The 22,683-nt window shown below is 44.3% G+C and overlaps 1 protein-coding gene across 1 annotated transcript in view; it reads right to left on the bottom strand.

Annotated features, from left to right (window-relative positions):
- Positions 1–16,801: 16,801 nt before the first annotated feature.
- Positions 16,802–22,683, bottom strand: part of LOC144506053 (cilia- and flagella-associated protein 47) — a 384,789-nt gene continuing 378,907 nt past the window's right edge. Inside the window, exon 38 of the mRNA XM_078231872.1 lies at positions 16,802–17,308. Within this exon, the coding sequence (XP_078087998.1) occupies positions 17,084–17,308 (225 nt within the window). The 3' untranslated portion in view covers positions 16,802–17,083. The remainder of the gene's footprint in view (positions 17,309–22,683) is intronic.

Here is a 22,683-nt window from a genome sequence, read left to right as displayed (position 1 = left end):
AAGACTGCAAGGAACTACAAGAGGTCGTGAATGTAGCCCAATCCATCATGCAAACCAGCCTCCCATCCATTGACTCTGTCTACACTTCCTGCTACCTCAGCAAAGAAGCCAGCATAATTAAGGACCCCACGCACCCCAGACTTTCTCTCTTCCACCTTCTTCTGTCAGGTAAAAGATACAAAAGTCTGAGGTCACGTATCAACCGACTCAAGAACAGCTTCTTCCCTGCTGCCATCAGACTTTTGAATGGACCTACCTCGCATTAAGTTGGTCTTTCTCTACACCCTAGCTATGACTGTAACACTACTTTCTGCACTTTCTCGTTTCCTTCTCTATGAATGGTATGCTTTGTCTGTATAGCACGCAAGAAACAATACTTTTCACTGTGTATTAATACACGTGACAACAATAAATCAATTCAAAATTAAATCACGTCTGGTCTCCATTGCTGGGGACCAGCTCTGGTCCCTGGCTCATGAATCGCATTTAAATCATATTAAAATGTCATTTAAATAATCCGCTGATCGTGCCAGATATCTGCTTCCGGTAAGATCGTAAGAGGTGAGAAAGCGAGCACAAACCTGCTTTCTCAGCTCTCACGCGATCTTACCAACATGCCCCGCTCATCAGCCGGCAGGATGCAATGGTAAGATTGCCCTCAATGCGTTCAGTCAGTGAGGAATTTCAGTCCCACGTTTTTGCCATACACAATGCTATCCTAATGAGAAGTTACAGATGACAATTGGCAATTCTTTGATTCAGAAAATCATCTTAAATTTAAGAAAGTGACTTCAATCTCCCAGCTTGTTAATGTTTTGGAGCAGACTACCCACAACGTGAAATAATTACTTCCTGGAGGGTAATGAAGCATAGCTGTGGAGAACAAAAACATCAATTTAACATATAATATACTTAATCTTGGTCACTGCTGAGGAAATGAACAAAGGAAGAGAAATTATGACATATTGTGTTTCATTGTTCCAGTAAAATGTGCATGATTTTAATAAATATAAGTAGTGTTAACTACATAATCGTCTCCATAAAATACCACTGCAATATCGGAGAAAAGAATAATTATACCAAGGTGGAGAGTGGCAGATCTTCAGATAGCGGCCATGATTTACCCATTTTGAGTCTAAGAGCTCCCGTCAGTGGGAAAATGGGAGTGAATTATGCTGCTGCTGGCAGTTCTGCTTGGAAGCTATCCCGCCTATTCAAATGGACTAGGCTGGCCCTCTTGTGAAAGCTGCAGATCCTCCAACTCCCTGACAAGGGTCCCCAAACACACACATATCCAGGAAGACAGTTGTTGAAGTGGTGAAGACATCCCAAGTCACCAGCTGCAGGTTGGGAGGACCCTGATTCAAAATACTTGAAGGCAGTCACCACTTTGACAGCCTCTGTAGGAGAGCAACCTAGTGACAGAGAAGGGCCATGGATTGTCCTGCAGGAGGCTGCACTGACCTCCCATTCCTCATCGATGGAACCTTACCTTCCTTACCCATTGCTCTGGGAAACTGATTCTGGGTATGTAGACAAAAGTACTTCCAAACTTCAACTGTATTTCTCTGCCTGGTACCAAGTTAATGGTATTATTGCAGTCACGCAGAATGTCTATTCCGAGGTTAAAAAAAAATCGATTAATAAAAATATTATAAATATTAACATCAACTTTTCAACTAGTTCAAGATGATTTTACTTAAGTACAATTTCATACAATAGGTTAAGGTATTCAGATATAATTCAGCATGCTAGTAAACCAGAATGTGCCAACAGTGAAATCCACAATCCTATCTTTCCCTGCAATCTAATTTAAAGCGGTAAATTACATTCAATTGTTGAAAAGCTTGAGCTGGAAAAGGAATTCTAAGTACGTTACTGCAGATTGACACTGAGGAAATGCAGACACTGACCTGAATTTTTGATTACTCACCAGAAGTGTCTTCTCATTCATTCATGCAATACAGCACCATTTCCACATACAAATAAGATCATCTATCCATCTGGAATCTAGGAATAGTGTCTTTCAAATCTTAATGCATACCTTCAAAGGGAAACTGGATAAGCACTTGAAGAGATAAAAAATAACATAGCTATGGGGAAAGGGTGAGGAAGTGGGAACAGCTGAGAGGCCCAAGCAACATGAATGACCTCCTTCTGTGCTGCAACTATTCTATAATTCTATGACTGGAAACTCCAAGATTCATAGAATCAATACAGTGCAGAAGGAGGCCATTTGGTCCATCGGCCCTGCACCGACCACAATCCCATTCAGGCCCTATCGCCTTAAACCCCACATATTTACCCTGCTAATCCCCTTGACACTTAGGGGCAATTTAACATATCCAATTAACCTTACCTGCAAATCTTTGGACTGTGGGGGGAAACCGGAGCACCTGGAGGAAACCCACACAGACAAGGGGAGAACGTATCAGATTGAGAGTTGCAATCCAACTGTGATAAATTATGATAATTGAATTTAATTAGTCTGCTAATTTTGAGCAAGCACCAAAAATATATTAAACAAAGGTGCTGGATTAAATTTTTAAAAAACTGTGGCTCTGAATTGACTTATTCAGTGTGAAATTTGGGTTGGTCATATTCATTGTTTGGGAACTAATGGGCTTGTTTGGAAACCAAAATGACATATCTGATGCACATGCATACATTTTGGCTGAGATTCACTGGGTGCTATCATGGTGAGGGAGTTAGCGGAGTGCAGTGAATGTCTGTCAGATGTATGCAAAGCATTGACGCCTATCAATGTGCAATGCTGATTTGATACTGATGCGCGTTATCACACACGAGGCTTGAGATGCTCAGGAAATAAAGGCTTTTATTTACTGTTACAACGAAGCTACTAAGTATAGTACACGATCCCAGACTGAGGGGTCCCAGACAGAGCAGTGACCTTTATACCTCTCCCAGGAGGCGGAGCCCGACTGGGATGTACCATAATAACTATAATACAAGGTGTAACAGCCCCACCCTAACCCCAACAGCAACATATATACATACTTGTAGTACTGGCCAGACCCTGGCTCAGTACTGTCTAGTTGGAACCAACGATGGTTCACCACATTCACCCCTCCTTTGAAGACAAAGGCCGGCGGGGTACAAAAAAAAGAATAATTTGTCATCAGTCTATAAGTTCAGACAGTCAGGGGGACCGCACCGTCGTTGTGACCTCCTCAACATCGGTGATGACACCGGAGTAGGCACTCGCGGTGGCGTTCTCCCCAAGGCGATGTCCAACGGTTCCTCCACAGTCTCACGGGCCGGTTGACCCCGAGGTGATGATAATCCGTTGAGTTCCGACACGCCCTGAAGTGGCGACCATCCTCTGGACTCAGGCAAGCTGTACACGGGAGTAAAAGGGTTAAGTAATGGTCCCGATGCTGCCTGCGCCGTGTCCGGAGGGGAAACAATAGTTGGGGGGTTTGTAACAGGGGGTATGGGAGCGACAGGGGTTTCTACGTCCCCTGCTGGCGCCAGGTCTCGGATCGAGACCGTGTCCTCTCGCCCGTCAGGGTATGCCACATAGGCATACTGAGGGTTGGCGTGGAGGAGATGGACCTGTTCGACCAATGGGTCGGACTTGCGGGCCCTTACATGTCGCCGCAGGAGGACAGGTCCTGAGTACGTCAACCAAGACAGTAATGAGGTCCCCGAGGAAGACTTCCAAGGGAATGAAAACAGCCTCTCATGGGGAGTAGCGTTGGTTGCCGTACACAGGAGTGAGCGTATGGAATGGAGCGCATCAGGGAGCACCTCTTGCCAATGGGAGACTGGAAGGCTTTTTGACTTCAACGCCAGTAAGACAGCCTTCCAGACTGTAGCATTCTCACGTTCCACCTGTCCGTTACCCCTAGGGTTGTAGCTCGTGGTTCGACTAGAGGCAATCCCGTATGAGAGCAGGTATTGCCTCAAGTCATCGCTCATGAACGACGAGCCCCTATCGCTGTGAATGTAGCAGGTGTACCCGAACAGAGTGAAAAGATCACGGAATGCCTTGATAACCGTGGCAGCGGATGTATCAGAGCAGGGAATAACAAAAGGGAATCTCGAGTACTCATCAATGATGTTGAGGAAGTACACATTCCGATCTGTTGAGGGAAGGGGGCCCTTAAAGTCGACACTCAGTCTTTCGAAGGGACGAGTGGCCTTGACTAATTGTGTCCGGTCAGGTCGGTAAAAGTGCGGTTTGCATTCCGCGCATACCCGACAGCTTCTCGTTATGGACCTGACATCCTCCACCAAGTAGGGCAGATTGCGGGCTTTTACAAAGTGGTAGAGCCGAGTGACCCCAGGATGGCATAGGTTATTATGGAGAGCCTGCAAACGGTCCTCCTGTATACTGGCGCATGTTCCACGCGACAGGGCATCCGAGGGCTCATTGAGTTTCCCTGGACGATACATGATGTCGTGATTATAGGTGGAGAGTTCAATTCTCCACCTCAAGATCATGTCGTTCTTGATCTTGCCCCTCAGCGTGTTATTGAACATGAACGCCACGGACCGCTGGTCCGTGATCAGGGTGAACCGTTTTCCCGCCAAGTAATGGCGCCAATGCCTGACGGCCTCCACAATGGCCTGGGCCTCCTTTTCCACCGCTGAATGTCGAATTTCGGGGCCTTGGAGGGTGCGGGAAAAAAGGCGACGGGCCTGCCCGCCTGGTTAAGTGTGGCGGCCAGGGCGAAATCAGATGCATCGCTCTCCACCTGAAAGGGGATGGACTCATCAACAGCGTGCATCGTGGCTTTCGCGATGTCGGCTTTTAGTTTATCAAAGGCCAATCGAGCCTCTGGTGTTAGGGGAAAAGAAGTGGACTTGATGAGCGGACGGGCTTTGTCCGCGTAATTGGGAACCCACTGTGCATAATAAGAGAAGAAGCCTAAGCATCTTCTCAGTGCTTTTGCACTAGTGGGCAGGGGAAGTTCAAAGAGGGGACGCATACGGTCTGGATCAGGGCCAATGACCCCGTTTTCCACCACGTATCCGAGGATGGCTAAACGGCGCGTACGAAATACACACTTCTCCCTGTTGTAGGTCAGATTCAGGCGAGATGCAGTGCGCAGGAACTTCAGGAGATTTGTGTCGTGGTCCTGCTGGTCATGGCCGCAGATGGTGACGTTATCCAGGTACGGGAAGGTAGCCCGCAGCCCGTTCTGGTCCACCATTCGGTCCATAGCACGCTGGAAGACCGAGACCCCATTGGTGACACCAAAGGGAACCCTGAGAAAGTGATACAAGCGACCATCCGCCTCAAAAGCCATGTATTGTCGGTCCTCTGGGCAAATGGGGAGTTGGTGGTAGGCAGACTTGAGGTCTATGGTGGAGAACACCCAGTACTGCGCAATCTGATTGACCATGTCAGATATGCGTGGGAGGGGATACGCATCCAACTGCATGTATCTATTAATGGTCTGACTATAGTCAATGACCATTCGGGGTTTGTTCCCACTCTTGACCACCATGACCTGCGCTCTCCATGGACTAGCGCTAGATTGTATGATCCTTTCCTTGAGGAGCCGCTGAACTTCAGATCGAATGAAGATCCGATCCTCAGCGCTGTAACGCCTACTCTTAGTCGCAATGGGCTTGCAGCCTGGAACAAGATTCTGGAACAGGGAGGGTGTGGTAATCTTCAGCGTCGAGAGGCTACAGGCGGGCCGCGTTGGGCAATTTGGAAGCTGCTGTTCTCCCACTGAAAGCGGAGGGAGTGGCCCACTGTACTGTAGGGTTACACTCTTCAAGTGGACCATGAAATTTAGTCCGAGGAGTATTGGCGCGCAAAGGTGCGGCAACACCAGGAGCTTGAAGCGCTCGTAAACCGTGCCTTGCACCATTAAATTTACCACGCAACTCCCTAGCACGGTGACAGACCGGGACCCTGATGCCATAGAAATTGTCTGTTTGACAGGTTCGATCTGGAGGCCACACCGCTTCACAGCGTCTGGGTGAATAAAACTCTCAGTGCTCCCGCTGTCAAACAGACAATAAATCAAGTGGTTGTTTACCTGAATGTCCATCATAGACTTGTCGAGTCTATGAGGCTTGGCCTGGTCCAGGATGATCGACGCCACCGTTGGTTTGTGAGCTCCACTGCAGGCAGCTGAGATAGACGAAGATGACCCCTGCTGGTCGTTCGCGGTCGTGCCGACCAACATGGCCGCTCCCATAGGTCGCACGTGGGTGATGGCGCCAAAATCAGCGACCCCTGGTGGTCACGCAGCTCCGACTCCGTCGACTGTAATGGCATCGTCCTGGCCTCGCACATGGACGAAACCCTCGACGATGCCGACAACGAAGAACCGGGCTCCGGGGAGTCGCAGGCCGCACTGCTGTTCCTAGAAGTAAGTTTAGATCGGCATACTTTCGAATAGTGCCCCTTCTTACCGCAGGCGGAGCACAACACAGCTTTAGCGGGACACCGTTGCCGAGTATGCTTCGCTCCCCCACAGAAGTAACACCGCGGGCCGCCCGGAGCTGCTGCCGTCGTCAGGCCCGAGTGTGGGCACGCCATCACGCAGCTTTTCGAACCCGAGGGACGAGGAGGGATCAGCGACTGCTCCTGCCACGTTGTCTCCACGTGGTCTTCAGGATACAATACTAGGCTTTTGGAGACCGTCTCCAACGTATCCGTTAGTTCTATCGACTTAGTGAGGTCAAGATTACCTTGCTCCAGCAGTCTGAGTCGGATATAAGATGATCCAATTCCCGCCACAAACGCATCTCAAGCAAGGTCGTTCATATTCTGGTCTGCCGACACTGCTTTGCAGTTACAGCCCCTGGCTAGCTGTAGGAGCTCGTTCGCGTATTCTTCCGTCGTTTCGCTGGGCTGCCGTCGTCGAGTGGCTAAGAGGTATCGAGCATGCATTTCGTTTGGCGGTTTAATGTAACGCTTCTTAAGAAGCTCGAGGGCCTTTGTGTCGTCGGTGGCCGCACGGATCGCGAGGTATACGGTGTCGCTTACCCTCGCATGGAGGACCCGGAGTCTGTCATCGTCTGTGGTGACCGCTGCAGAGGCTGCCAGGTAGTCCTCAAAACATTTCAACCAGTGGTCGAAGGTGTTAGAGGCGCCCGCCGCACGTGGATCCAGTGTAAGACGTTCAGGTTTTAACATCTGCTCCATACTCTCTGTATCGTTTTTTTTTACGACGAGAATTTACTTAACAGTAAATAAAATTGATGCGCGTTATCACACACGAGGCTTGAGATGCTCAGGAAATAAAGGCTTTTATTTACTGTTACAACGAAGCTACTAAGTATAGTACACGATCCCAGACTGAGGGGTCCCAGACAGAGCAGTGACCTTTATACCTCTCCCAGGAGGCGGAGCCCGACTGGGATGTACCATAATAACTATAATACAAGGTGTAACAGCCCAACCCTAACCCCAACAGCAACAAGTAGAACAACCTATCCCTAACCCCAACAGCAACATATATACATACTTGTGGTACTGGCCAGACCCTGGCTCAGTACTATCTAGTGGGAACCAACGATGGTTCACCACAGATACCAGCGCTTCCATCTTGCTTCTGTCCAGCTACTGTCCTCTCTTAACCTTGCGCAACAGACATAAATTCAACAGCAATGTTCTCATGCTACTTAAAGGGATCATCAACTGCTTAGATGCTGATTGATTTCTTCTGGCTATTCAATTCTGTGACCTCTGAGAAACATTCCTGGATAAAAAGTGAACACTCTCTCCAATTTTGAAGCAGTTGCATAAGATCTTTTCTCTTACATATCACGGAGCTCTAATACCTTGTAATCGGATCAGGTGGCAGAGCTGGAAATCACACACTGAAGAGACAGTTTTAACTCAGGAGATCAGCACCTCAGATTTTCAGACATTGTCCCCTCCCAACCTTTTCAATCTCATCTACCCAGATGTGGAAGAGTCGGAGTTGTCATTGTCGTAAGTTGTGATCCACCTCAGCATTTGTAGTCATGAGCGAGGGTCATCTTCGCCCCCCAGAACCTCAATATCTATGAGAAGCTATCAACATCTCAGATTCTTAGCCCTTAAATGGTATTTGAGTAAAGTGTGAGAATGTGAAAGCTGGAAAAGTCATCAGAGGCCTACCAGGCAAGTAGTTTTTGTACATGTGCTTGGTGAATATTTTTAGTCATCTTTAGCATGATATATGAATGGTAATTTTATGCCTTTTGATGCCCTTTTGAAGTGTTACTGAAGTGTTGGTCTTGTGTTTTTCAAACAAGAGGAATGTAAGGTCTTCGTGTAAAAGAGTGAACATACCAAGCTGTAATTTAAGCTTCACCAAAGTTACCACGAAATCTTTGGTGCTGCTGCCCTCAGTATCTAGAGCTGCTACTCCCTCTTTCTTAGGGTCATCATCAACCTCAATTGTTTCATTATCTGCTTTTCTCTCCTCTGGCAAGCAATGCCTTTTTGAATAGCAAAGTATTGGGGGGGTGGTTACTCCATTTGTTGGCACAATTGTTTTTAAGCTTTGATTTTAACATCCTGCAGCTTGCTCCACACTGTACAAAATAAATTTTTCATGTGAGTCATGTGAATTCTTGACTTTTAGAACATTAGCTGCTGGCATGCTTGACATTGATGTTGCCATATTTGATGAGGGGAAGTGGTGGCATAGTGGTATGGTCACTGGACTAATATTCCAGCGGCCCAGGGTATTGCTGTGGAGAGCCAGGTTTGAGTCCCACCATGGCAGATGGTGAGATTTGAATTTAACAAAAATTTGGAATTGAACATCCAATGATGAAACCATTGTCGTACAAGCCCATCTGGTTTACTAATGTCCTTTCCGGAAGGAAATACGCCGTGCCTACCTTGTCTGGCTTACATGTGACTCCAGAGCCACAGCAATGTGGTTGATTCTTAACTGCCACTCAGTTCAAGGGCAATTAGAGATTGACAAAGTTTGGTCCCAAACCAGTGTCCTCTGTTTGAACAGAGGGAAATATGATAGGATGAGGGATGAATTGGCTAAGGTAGACTGGGAGAGCAGGCTGGCAGGTAGGATAGCTGAGGAACAGTGGAGGATTTTTAAGGAGATCCTTTTCAGTTCTCAGCAAAAATATATTCCAGCAAAAAACAAGGATTGTAAGAAAAGGGAGAACCAGCCGTGGATAACGAAGGAAATAAAGGAGAGTATTAAAATAAAAACAGCTGCGTACAGAGTGGCCAAAAATAGTGGAGAAACAAGTGATTGGGAAAAATTTAAGAAACAACAAAGAGAGACTAAGAAAGCGATAAAGAAAGGAAGGATAGACTATGAAGCTAGGCTAGCAATTAATATAAAAAATGATAGTAAAAGTTTTTATAAATATATAAAAAGGAATAGAGTGGCTAGAGTGAATGTTGGACCCTTGGAGGACGAGAGGGGGGAGTTAATAGTGGGAAATGAGGATATGGCTGAGTCTTTAAATACGTTTTTTGTGTCGGTCTTCACGGTGGAGGACACAAATAGTTTGCCAAATATTAACGATAGAGGGTTGGCAGCAGGAGAAATACTTAATACAATTAATGTTACCAGAGAGGCAGTGCTGGGTAGACTAATGGGACTGAAGGTGGATAAGTCCCCGGGTCCGGATGGAATGCATCCCAGGGTATTGAAAGAAATGTCAGAGGTAATAGTGGATGCGTTAGTGATTATTTATCAAAACTCGTTGCATTCTGGGGTAGTGCCGGTTGATTGGAAAACGGCTAATGTTACGCCGCTGTTTAAAAAAGGAAGGAGACAAAAGGCGGGTAACTATAGGCCGGTCAGCTTAACGTCTGTAGTAGGGAAAATGCTGGAATCCATTATTAAAGAGGAGATAGCAGGGCATCTGGATAGAAATGGTTCGATCAATCAGACGCAGCATGGATTCATGAGGGGAAAGTCGTGCTTGACGAACATGTTGGATTTTTATGAAGATGTGACGAGGGCGGTTGATGGAGGAGAACCGGTGGATGCGGTGTTTTTGGATTTCCAAAAGGCGTTTGATAAGGTGCCCCATAAAAGGCTACTGAAGAAGATTAGGGCACACGGAGTTGGGGGTAGTGTGTTAAAGTGGATTGGGGACTGGCTATCCGACAGGAAGCAAAGAGTCGGAATAAATGGGTGTTTTTCCGGTTGGAGGAAGGTAACTAGTGGCGTGCCGCAGGGATCGGTACTCGGGCCGCAACTATTTACCATTTATATAGATGATCTGGAGGAGGGGACGGAGTGTAGGGTAACGAAGTTTGCAGACGACACAAAGATAAGTGGAAAAGTGAATCGTGTGGAGGACGGAGAAGATCTGCAGAGAGATTTGGACAGGCTGAGTGAGTGGGCGAGGATATGGCAAATGGAGTATAACGTTGAGAAATGCGAGGTTATACACTTTGGAGGAAATAATAACAAATGGGATTACTATCTCAATGGAAACAAATTAAAACATGCTACCGTGCAAAGGGACCTGGGGGTCCTTGTGCATGAGACGCAAAAGCCCAGTCTGCAGGTACAACAGGTGATCAAGAAGGCAAATGGGATGTTGGCCTATATTGCGAAGGGGATAGAATATAAAAGCAGGGATGTCTTGATGCACCTGTACAGGGCATTGGTGAGGCCGCAGCTGGAATACTGTGTGCAGTATTGGTCCCCTTATATGAAGAAGGATATATTGGCATTGGAGGGAGTGCAGAGAAGGTTCACCAGGTTGATACCGGAGATGAGGGGTTTGGATTATGAGGAGAGGCTGAGGAGATTGGGTTTGTACTCGTTGGAGTTTAGAAGGATGAGGGGGGATCTTATGGAGACTTATAAGATAATGCGGGGGCTGGATAGGGTGGAGGCGGAGAGATTCTTTCCACTTAGTAAGGAAGTTAAAACTAGAGGACACAGCCTCAAAATAAAGGGGGGTCGGTTTAAGACAGAGTTGAGGAGGAACTTCTTCTCCCAGAGGGTGGTGAATCTCTGGAATTCTCTGCCCACTGAGGTGGTGGAGGCTACCTCGCTGAATATGTTTAAAGCGCGGATGGATGGATTCCTGATCGGTAAGGGAATTAAGGGTTATGGGGATCAGGCGGGTAAGTGGTACTGATCCACGTCAGATCAGCCATGATCTTATTGAATGGCGGGGCAGGCTCGAGGGGCTAGATGGCCTACTCCTGCTCCTATTTCTTATGTTCTTATGTTCTTATGACAACAAATGATGGCGACACCCACATCCCATGAAATAATTTTTAAAAAACTTCCTATGAAATCACAGTTAGTTCCCTCCTTCTCCCATCATACATACACGGGATCCCTGTCGGAAACCCCTTTCTGCTGCCCGCAGTGTTTGTGCATTACATTATGCTGGATAACAACTTTCTCTAAGAGGACCCCAATTTGAAGCTCAAGACTTCAAATTGTACTGGTCTTTGACCTAAAAGCAGTTACAATAAGGCAAGTGTAATTACTTTAAAATGTTTGGGGAATCTGTAATTGTTATTAAAATGTTTGAAAAGGACTTTTATAAGTTCATATTCATCACAAAGAGGATTAACTATAGTTTCTGCTAGGCAATAGTAGCTTTTTCTACCTCGTGTTTGTTTTATCTTCCCTAACCACTTTAAGAATCGTAAAATCTCATTAGAAATGCAGGTATGCAGTTTCTGACCTGCTGTCCCCACTGTACAATGAGATTAGACCCATGTTTCACCTTTTTAACACACAAATAAAGAATGTAAATAAACTTGGCTATAACCTAATCCGAATAACCACAAATACAAATGCATCTTGCTTGTTCTGGGATCTATACAAGGACAACTGGCCAAAATTGAAAAAGAACTAAAAAAATAATGATTTTGAAAGAGAGAGAAGATGTATGGAAAGAGATGGGGGAAAAATAAAAGATAAAGGGAGAGAGATGAAAAATCTCCAAATGAAGCATGAATTCCAATTATACAAATTTGAGTTGATGAGGAGAATTGAGACTGACTCCGCGAGAACTCTTCTCACTTTTGATTTGGTGAAGAATTCTCGCTTAGTACCTACATTTATGTGGAAATTTTGTCCTTTGAGAAAATTGCCACCAATTCTGAGTTGGCCAAAAAAGCAATGGATGATATGCTCCTGCAAAGCGTTTTGGTAGGGAAGGCTCTGGAGGTATCTTTCAATGGAGCACTTGTGTAATTATGAGAATGTAAAGATTGCTGTACTCAACAATTATGAGATGATGCCAGAGGCTGACAGGCAGGAATTTAAAAATTTGAGAAAGAGAGTGGACCAAGCCTATGTTCAAATTTGCCAGGGCAAAGGAAGTAGTGTTTAATAGGTTGTGTAGATCAATGAAGTTGAAACATGTGAAGCGTTACAGATGGGATTTGCTAATGTATGACATAGAGGATGATGTATCTTTAACATCAGTCAATCATATGTCAGAGCGAGAAGTTGGAAACAAGTGCCCATGAGCAATATGCCTCCTCTGTCACACGTTTAGATGTGATACTAATAAACAGATGTAAAGCCGATATCAGAATTTGACTGCAGTCTGTCTAGTAATCAAGTACCACACCTAGAGTCCACAGACAAAGGGACCATTTCAGAACAGACTTTGATAACTTTAGGGAAATTATGTTGGTGGGTGAATTCAGAAATAGCATCCCTCTGGGATGTTTGTCTGATCTCCATTTTCTTTCATGCCTGCAAGCTTTTCTAATGCCCACGTCTTGGAAAAAGACCAGCCAAAAATATGAATCAACTTTCATAGCAATGGAATTCTCCTCATCCACTTTAAATTCAGAATTATTTTTAATTTTAAGTCTTTTTACACAAGCAGTGAATTTTTTTGTTGCTTTGGCTGCTTAAACTTTGTTAGTTATATCGAAATTCAACTAAACAGGTTTTTATTCAATTCATGAATTTCTTTAATCTCTTTTTGCTTCTCTTCCTTCCATTGAATTCAAGATTTATCTAGTTCTGTTGTGGCCAGAGCCACCACCTTCTCACATGACGATTTGGATGGGAGTGAGCAGGCTCTCTTTAGGATAGGAGAAAGGTCCTATCTTCGGGGCAATGCCCTTTGTGCATCGGGACAGTCCCCCTAAGATAGTTCTTCCCTTTCTTCCCACCCCACAGCCCCTCCCTAAACAGCCCAAACCTTCTCGTCCAAAGACCCTGGAGTTACCTTGCTCTGGGATCCTTGGGTCTTCATCTTGAGCCTGCTTGCAGTTCCAGCAGTGACCACTAATGCCCTCCTGGCACTGACTGGAGTGAGAGAGCTGCCATCCAATCCAATTAGTCAGCAGCTCCTGAGGGATGGACACCATCACCAGTGAGGGCTGGAAGTTCCACTGTTAGGCAATTGATCGCCCTTGCAGTGCGCTGTGGCTATGAGGCAGGCTGGTGTCCAGCTCCACGCTGATTTTGTTTCTGAGAGAATATTCTTAGAAGATTCTTAGAAACCCTACAGCACAGAAAGAGGCCATTCGGCCCATCGAGTCTGCACCGACCACAATCCACCCAGGCACTATCCCCATATCCCTACATATTTTACCCACTAATCCCTCTAACCTACGCATCCCAGGACACTAGGGGCAATTTTAGCATGGCCAGTCAACCTAACCTGCACATTCTACCTGGTTTTTCAGACACTTTTTGGAATAAAAGACATTAGGCCAGAAGTAACAGGATTTCTGATAGTATCCCATCTAAATCAAAATTGCTAGGTTACTAGTTCCATGCTAAATCCATTATTTACACATAATCACTTCTCAGTGAGTGGTGTTTCTCCCCCCTGTCCGCAGATCCAAGCTATTTTGGACGCATCTCTTTCTTTTCACCCTCTCTGCTCACTATGTTCTATTTTCCAGAGGAGCTGATTGGGACTTAACCACTGGTACAGATTAAAAGCTGAAAGACAGAAAGCAAAGAATAAGGATAAAGAGTAGTTATTCAGAGTGGCAGAAGGTGGGAAGTTGGGCACCACCAAGATTAATGCTGGGGATACTGTTCACAATTTATATGAACAATTTCGAATAATTTTGGAATCAAAAACGAAAACTTCTAAATTTGCAGATGGTACTAAATGGGGAAGGATAGCCAACATTGATGACTGCAATTAATTACAAGATATTAAAACACCTTCAGGATTGGCAAATTATAATATGAGAGGTATTACATTTTGATAAGAAAAATAAGGTTGCATATTACTTGGAAAATAAGAATCTAAACGATGCACAGGATCAGAGATCTATAAGTACAAAATAAAATGTCGCTCAAAATTGCAACAAAAGTCAACAAGGCCTTAACAAAAGAAAATTAAGTACAAAGGTTTAACTGCAGGAATAGAATTGAAATGTTGGGAAGTTATGCTGGAGTTGTATTGAATCTTGGTTAGACCACACTTCAAGTGCAGTGGGCAGTTCTGGTTGCTTTATTTAAAAAATGTTAGAGAGGCACTAGAGAAGGTGCAAACATGATCGACAAGGATGATAAAGGAATTGCAAAATCATACTCATCAGGAGATGATAAAGAGACTCCAGTGCCTTCTGGAGATCTTTAAATTATGGAAGTTTTTGTTAGAGCAGAAACAGAGAGTGGAATTTTCCTATTATACCTGCGGCAGGTTTTGTGGCAGGTGGGAGTGGAGAATCTAAAGGGAGGCAAAAAGTCGGAAACCCACCAGTGTAAAAATAGTTTGCAATTCTCTCAATGGTGGGTTAATGGCAGGTTGGGTATCTCACTGCCTCGTGGCATGTATGCAATTTGCATTAATTATCATCTCATGAATGCTCATTAAAGCAGCCACCCACCCGAATCAAATGCCATCTTCAAATTTTGCTTCATGTCAGCAGGAAATCACATTAGTCTGAAAAAGAGTGGTGTTCACAGGTAGAACCTCACTTTGCTTGCGACTTTGAGATGAATGTAATACACATAGCCTATTTGCCACAGTGTGGTGCCGGTCTTGTTTCCATGTCAGTGGACTGCTGGGGCAGTAGTGTTGGTCTCATACTGGTGGTTGTCTCTGTATTCACAAGGACACCATTATATTGCGACCAGTGAGAAGTGGGATGTAGGGGAGGTCTGCTCCCATGGCATGTCACTGTTGTCCAGGATAGCAATGTGCAGCGGTACTCATGCAGGGCTGATTATTCAGAAATCAGCATTATGATCAGAGTGATATTGTGGGGCGGAGGGGATGTTAGGGGGAATGGTAGGGGGAACAGTGGGGGGGGAAGGAAGACAATGCAATGGGATGGGGGGGAAGGGAGCATACAGGAATCAGAGGGGTAGGAAGGCTTTGCAAGGTGGAGGAGAGGGAATGATGAAAGGCAGAGGGTAGACAGAGTGGTGGGAAACTGGAACCCAGCAAGGGTAACTGAAATGACGACAAACCAGGAGTGAAAGTGATACCATATATATGAATGGCAGGGGATTCACACAGACTCTGGAATGGGATGATAGGTCCCAGGCTGGAGAAGTGAGGCTGGTATGCTTTCTGGAACCATCCTGGGATAGAGCACATCCCTATTTGTCCACGCTCCTCTGATTAAGGCCTGGAGGCTTGGCTGAAGAGAGGTGCTGCTTTCTTCTTGAGGCTTGAAGATATCTCTGTGAATCCTGGAGAGCGATAGGCCAGAGAGAGGGAGGTGTGTGTGTTCGGATGGCGAGGCAGATAATGGCGGGGCAGACAAATCAGCTCTCAGGCTCTGCAGGAGATAGAGAGATACTTACCTGTGCATAATTAATGAGCTTCCAGGCACAGAATCAGGAACAATTTCCCACCATGCTGAGCAGTGGGATATACTCTGCGAAAGCCCCCACCACCGCAGTTAGTTAAAAACAGAAAATTCCACTCAGATTCTTTTCACTTGTGGGAAAAAAGTAAATCAAGAGAGTACTAATATAAGAGAGTCACCAAGAAATCAAGTGGGGAATTCAGAAGAAAGGTTTTTATCCAGAGAGTGGTGAGGATGTGGTAATCTGGCTGGAGTGATTGAGGGAAATTGCATCGATGCATTCAAAGGAAAGTTGGATAAGCATATGAGAGAGCAGGGTTATACTGATAGAGTAAGAAGTACTGAATGGTCTGTTTCTGTGCTTCTATATAGTTCTATATAAGGGCTTTTCCTTTGCATAAATAACAATTGCATATTATATAGTAAATATACCAGCTAGTGTGAGATGGAATATAAAATAAAAATACAACTATAATCAGAATTCTTAAGTATACTTTGTGTAAGATTTAGTGATAGAACCATAGACTGATACAGCTCTAAGTATGCTTCCCACTTTTTTATCATAGAATTATACAATCCCTACAATGCAGAAGGAAGCCATTCGGCCTATCGAGTCTGCGCTGACCACAATCCCACCCAGGCTCTATTCCCGTAACCCCACATATTTACCCTGCTAATCCCCTAACACCCCAATTTACCATGGCCAATCAACCGAACCCGCACATCTTTGGACTGTGGGAGGAAACCAGAATACCCAGAGGAAACCCACAAAGACACGGGGAGAATGTGCAAACTCCACACAGACAGTGACCCGAGACCAGAATTAAACCCGAGTCCCTGGTGCTGTGAGGCAGCAGTGCTAGCCACTGTGCCACCGTGCCACCCAATGTTCATTTAATATTTTTGGTAACATTAGAGAATGGAGAAAAATATACCAAACTGTTGTTTTGTCATACAACGGAATAAATAGCACCAGCTAACAGGTTGACAAATAATTATATCCTCTGATATTTGAATCAGAAGATGGGCATCTATTATAAGAAATGTTGCCAAAATGTATTGGTTTTGTTGATCAGCTAGTGGATCCATTATCAGAAAATGACACAGGTTGGGCAGAATGCTCAGATACATTTTATTTAAGAATATAAGTGATCACAGATATTTTTCAAAGCAAAATAGCTTGAATTGGTGATGGTTATATTGAAAAGATTTATTGGAAAAATACAATGGATTAGGTATAATAAATCAGCACACACAAGATCACTGTATTCATAAAAATGTATCAATTTCTTCATATAAATCAGTTATGAATGATAGGCTTTTATTTGCACAGATAGAACAATCTACATTCTTCAGAAAATGATGTGCAAGGAAATGCAACTTATTTCATATTTACTTTGTTCTACTTGTTTTATTTCTAGAAACTAGGGGAGTGCCTTTTAGAGGAGAGGACACCGCAGTTGTTATCACCTTGAGATTTTCTCGGATGAAGTTACGTTGTCGTACCGGAACGATGTGCTGGAAGTCAGTGTGGGTGATTTTACCGTGCTGAATGTTAGGAGGAGTGTACTGGGGATCCAAACCATTGATCTCGTACATCCATTGCATATCCATCGTCTATGAAAACAAGTGACAAGAGGGCATGCAAAATTACTACTCTGCTAGTTTCAGTACAATACCATACATACAAAATGTGAGGCCTTAAGATTCTAATGATTCCACTCCATCACAATCAGGATGGGATCCCATTGAGCCCAATGCTGATCCCACTGGAATTCCTGGGATCAGCTCATTAAAACTTGCCAGGTAGGATGAGGATGCAAGTCCTGCCAATGATATTAAGTTAGAAAGCACGTTATTCCATAGTAGGTTTGAGTTCAACACACTACAGTGCAAAGAAGAATCTTAAACTGAAAGGAATTTTATTGGGATGAAGAGAAAGCTGGTTGTGCTTGATCAGCTGAATGGATTAAAGATTATGGCAATAAATAAACAATGGGAAATGTTGAAATAAACAATTCAAAATATTCAACAAAGAGACATAAGGAAAATACCGTGGATGCTGGAAATCCGAAATAAAAACAGAAAATGCTAGAAATGCTCATACTTATGTTGGAAACCTGAAATGTTAACTCTGTTTTTTTTCTCTCAGTAAGAGTTTTAACAACACCAGGTTAAAGTCCAACAGGTCTATTTGGTAGCAAATGCCATTAGCTTTCGGAGTGCTGCTCCTTCGTCAGATGGAGTGGAAATCTTTCGGAGCGCTGCTCCTTCGTCAGATGGAGTGGAAATTTTCTCTCTCTGCAGATGCTGCCTGACCTGCTTCATATTCCCAATAAAGATAGATTCCATTAAAAGACAACACTCTGCAAGAAAGATCCATCCACGGCTTATCACGGAAACAAAGGATGGTATTAGATTAAAAGAGGTGTATCATGTTGCAGAAGGATGGTAGTAAGCCTGAGCATTGGGAGTTTTCTTTAGAATCAACAAAGGGCCACCAACAAGTAGCTGAAAAGGCAAAAAATAGAATATGCAAATAAATTAGGCAGGAATGTAAAGACAGATTGTAAGAGCATATGCAAATATATAAGGAGAAGAATAAACAAAGTAAACAGTGGTCCTTCAGAGAGATAGACAGGAGAAATTGTCATGCCAAATAAGGAAATGGCTGAGATATTGAGCAAATATTTATTCACAGCAGGAAACACATTTGCATACCAGAAATAAAGAGTAACCTAGGGATTGATAAGAGCAAGGATCTTCAGGTAATTATCAGCACAGAAAAAATACTGGAGAAATTTAAGAGGCTGAAATTCAACAAATCCCCAGGATACGGATATCCTAGGATTCTGAAATAGGTAGCCGCAGAGATTGTCAATGTGCTGATTAGGATTTTCCAAAATTAGATTCTAGAAAATTTAGGACTGAGATGAGGAGAAATTTATTTAAAGGGTCGTGAATCTTTGGAATTCTCTGTCCCAGAGGCTTGTGAATTCTTCATTGTGGAGCATATTTAAGGCTCAGGTAGACAGATTTTTGGTCTCTCAGGGAATCAAGGGAAACGGGGAGTGAGCAGGAAAGTGGAGCTGAGACCAAAGATCAGCTATGATTGTACTGAGTGGTAGAGCAGGTTTGACAGGCCAGTTGGTCTACTTCTGCTCCGATAACTTAAATTTCTTTGTTTCACTGGCTGCTTATACTAGTGAAGATTTTTAGTGAAGGGCTAAAGAGATAAGGGCAAAATAAATATCAGAGCTACCTACTTCAGGTATATCAACAGAAATTGCCAATTCTGCAATACAACCTATAATTTGCAGTCATCAGATAAGATAAAATCACACAAAATTATACAGATAGTCCAGATGAGTAGATGAGGATAAGTTGCTGGAATTGGAAAATAATATTACCGAGTGGAAGCCAGGAAGATATTAACTTCCGGCTGATAAGCTTTCGGGAACACAATCTCAGGGACCCTGCAGTGTCAAGGAGAGTTTTTCAACAGTGCCTAAATCAGTTAGAAAATTATAGGCTTTTATTTGTGCATGCAGATAAAGTAATCTCCATTCTTCACAAATGTTAACTGACTTGCAAAATGAAAGTATAAAGAAATGGAACATGCTGGGGAGAATGGCTGGTGTAACAACTTTGGCAAAAGTACGACATATCCCAAGAGTCCTACAGATAAATCACTACCTCCAGCTAGCCAGTACAGAGTACTCAGTAGTAAAATTAAAAATATGGGTGTTAAGGCCACTGTTTTGCATCCAAAGTCGAATCCACACTGCGAGTATATATTCTTGTGCAACTGTACCTGATATCATTTTGTGTACGTCAGTAAGTGCCAAGGGGCTAGTGTCAGAACAATGCAGACCAGGCATCTGTCAGCATGTAAGGGTGATTTAGTACTACTTTGAACAGGAATGCTTCAACTAAAGCCCTCTTTCAACCTTGCACAGCTAAATATGAATTCAGCAGCAGGAAGGACACAGCAACAGTGCTTTCTAAGGGATTCCTCAACCATTTATAGGTTAATTACTAGCTGATTTCTATTGGTAGCTGCTGAGTTCCTAGAAATGTTTGATGATGTACGTCAGTAAGTGCCAAGATCTTAAAGTAAGGGAACACTTAGGAAGCAGTGATCATAATATGGTAGAATTCAGTCTGCAATTTGAAAGAAGGAAGGCAGAATCAGATGTGAAGGTTCTACAGTTAAATAAAGGTAATTACAGGCGCATGAGGGAGGAACTGACAAAAATCGACTGGAAGCAGAGCCTAGTGGGAAAGACAGTAGAACAGCAATGGCAGGAGTTTCTGGGAGTAATTGAGGACACAGTGCAGAGGTTCATCCCAAACAAAAGAAAGGTTATCAGAGGGGGGATTAGGCAGCCATGGCTGACAAAGGAAGTCAGGGAATGCATCAAGGCAAAAGAGAGAGCCTATAATGTGGCAAAGAGTAGTGGGAAGTCAGAAGATTGGGAAGGCTATAAAAACAAACAGAGGATAACAAAGAGAGAAATAAGGAAGGAGAGGATCAAATATGAAGGTAGGCTAGCCAGTAACATTAGGAATGATAGTAAAAGTTTCTTTAAATACATTAAAAACAAACGGGAGGCAAAAGTAGACATTGGGCCGCTCCAAAATGACGCTGGTAATCTAGTGATGGGAGACAAGGAAATAGCTGAGGAACTTAATAAGTACTTTGCGTCAGTCTTCACAGTAGAAGACATGAGTAATATCCCAACAATTCAGGAAAGTCAGGGGGCAGAGTTGAATATGGTTGCCATCACAAAGGAGAAAGTGCTAGAGAAACTAAAAGGTCTGAAAATTGATAAATCTCCGGGCCCAGATGGGCTACATCCTAGAGTTCTAAAGGAGATAGCTGAAGAAATAGTGGAGGCGTTAGTTATGATCTTTCAAAAGTCACTGGAGTCATTGAAAGTCCCAGAGGATTGGAAAATCGCTGTTGTAACCCCACTGTTCAAGAAGGGAACAAGAAAAAAGATGGAAAATTATAGGCCAATTAGCCTAACCTCAGTTGTTGGCAAAATTCTAGAATCCATCGTTAAGGATGAGATTTCTAAATTCTTGGAAGTGCAGGGTCGGATTAAGACAAGTCAGCATGGATTTAGTAAGGGGAGGTCGTGCCTGACAAACCTGTTAGAGTTCTTTGAAGAGATAACAAATAGGTTAGACCAAGGAGAGCCAATGGATGTTATCTATCTTGACTTCCAAAAGGCCTTTGACAAGGTGCCTCACGGGAGACTGCTGAGTAAAATAAGGGCCCATGGTATTCGAGGCAAGGTACTAACATGGATTGACGATTGGCTGTCAGACAGAAGGCAGAGAGTTGGGATAAAAGGTTCTTTCTCAGAATGGCAACCGGTGACAAGTGGTGTCCCGCAGGGTTCAGTGTTGGGGCCACAGCTGTTCTCTTTATATATTAACGATCTAGATGACGGGACTGGGAGCATTCTGGCCAAGTTTGCCGATGATACAAAGATAGGTGGAGGGGCAGGTAGTATTGAGGAGGTGGGGAGGCTGCAGAAAGATTTAGACAGTTTAGGAGAGTGGTCCAAGAAGTGGCTGATGAAATTCAACGTGGGCAAGTGCGAGGTCGTACACTTTGGAAAAAAGAATAGAGGCATGGACTATTTTCTAAACGGTGACAAAATTCATAATGCTAAAGTGCAAAGGGACTTGGGAGTCCTAGTCCAGGATTCTCTAAAGGTAAACTTGCAGGTTGAGTCCGTAATTAGGAAAGCAAATGTAATGTTGTCATTTATCTCAAGAGGCTTGGAATACAAAAGCAGGGATGTACTTCTGAGGCTTTATAAAGCACTGGTTAGGCCCCATTTGGAGTACTGTGAGCAATTTTGGGCCCCACACCTCAGGAAGGACATACTGGCACTGGAGCGGGTCCAGCGGAGATTCACACGGATGATCCCAGGAATGGTAGGCCTGACATACGATGAACGTCTGAGGATCGTGGGATTATATTCATTGGAGTTTAGGAGGTTGAGGGGAGATCTGATAGAAACTTACAAGATAATGAACGGCTTAGATAGGATGGACGTAGGGAAGTTGTTTCCATTAACAGGGGAGACTAGGACGCGGGGGCACAGCCTTAGAATAAAAGGGAGTCACTTTAGAACAGAGATGAGGAGAAATTTCTTCAGCCAGAGAGTGGTGGGTCTGTGGAATTCATTGCCACAGAGGGCTGTGGAGGCCGAGACGTTGAGCGTCTTCAAGACAGAAATTGATAAATTCTTGATTTCTCGAGGAATTAAGGGCTATGGGGAGAGAGCGGGTAAATGGAGTTGAAATCAACCATGATTGAATGGTGGAGTGGACTCGATGGGCCGAATGGCCTTACTTCCGCTCCTATGTCTTATGGTCTTATGGTCTTATGATGTGTCAGCTAAGGTGTAAGGGGTGGACCAGCAAATAGTGAGGACCTTGGTGTTTAGTTTGAGGCTCTGTTCAGTTCACTTGCTTCCAATCACGACTGCTTTCGTTTCTAACCTGTGTAGTTGCAGCATGAGTGGGAGAATAAATAGAAAACACAGAGGGAAGAGAAGAGAAGGGCTTTCAGAGGCTGGCCATACCCACCCATGGTGCTCAGGGAAATTCTGATACCTCAATCACAGCTAGGAACAATATGTCTGGCACCTCTTTTTTACCAATAATGTGCTTATTGAAACATGTCCCCTGTTGCAGGGAGGCATGCATCCTTGGAGCAAGGTGGAGGGGGGTGGGGGGGAGCTCTGCAAGTAGCTGGGAAGGTGAGCATGGCCATGAATTTCTTTGTGCCAAGTTCCAGCCAGGTTGGAACAGGGGATCTCCAACATCTTGCAGTTTGCTGTCCACTGTTACATAAGGAAGGTGACTGATGGACTGCACACAAAGAGAGGGTAACATTGTTTTTTCCTTTCCAGAGAGAAGCAGGCAAATTGTGCACTTAGTGTTGCCAGGATAGTGGGCTCCCCCAT

This window comes from Mustelus asterias, chromosome 17, assembly GCF_964213995.1.
Source record: "Mustelus asterias chromosome 17, sMusAst1.hap1.1, whole genome shotgun sequence".
Taxonomy (NCBI): Eukaryota; Metazoa; Chordata; class Chondrichthyes; order Carcharhiniformes; family Triakidae; genus Mustelus; species Mustelus asterias.
The sequence above is the reverse complement of the archived record's forward strand: the minus strand, read 5'-3'. Positions and strand labels throughout refer to the sequence as shown.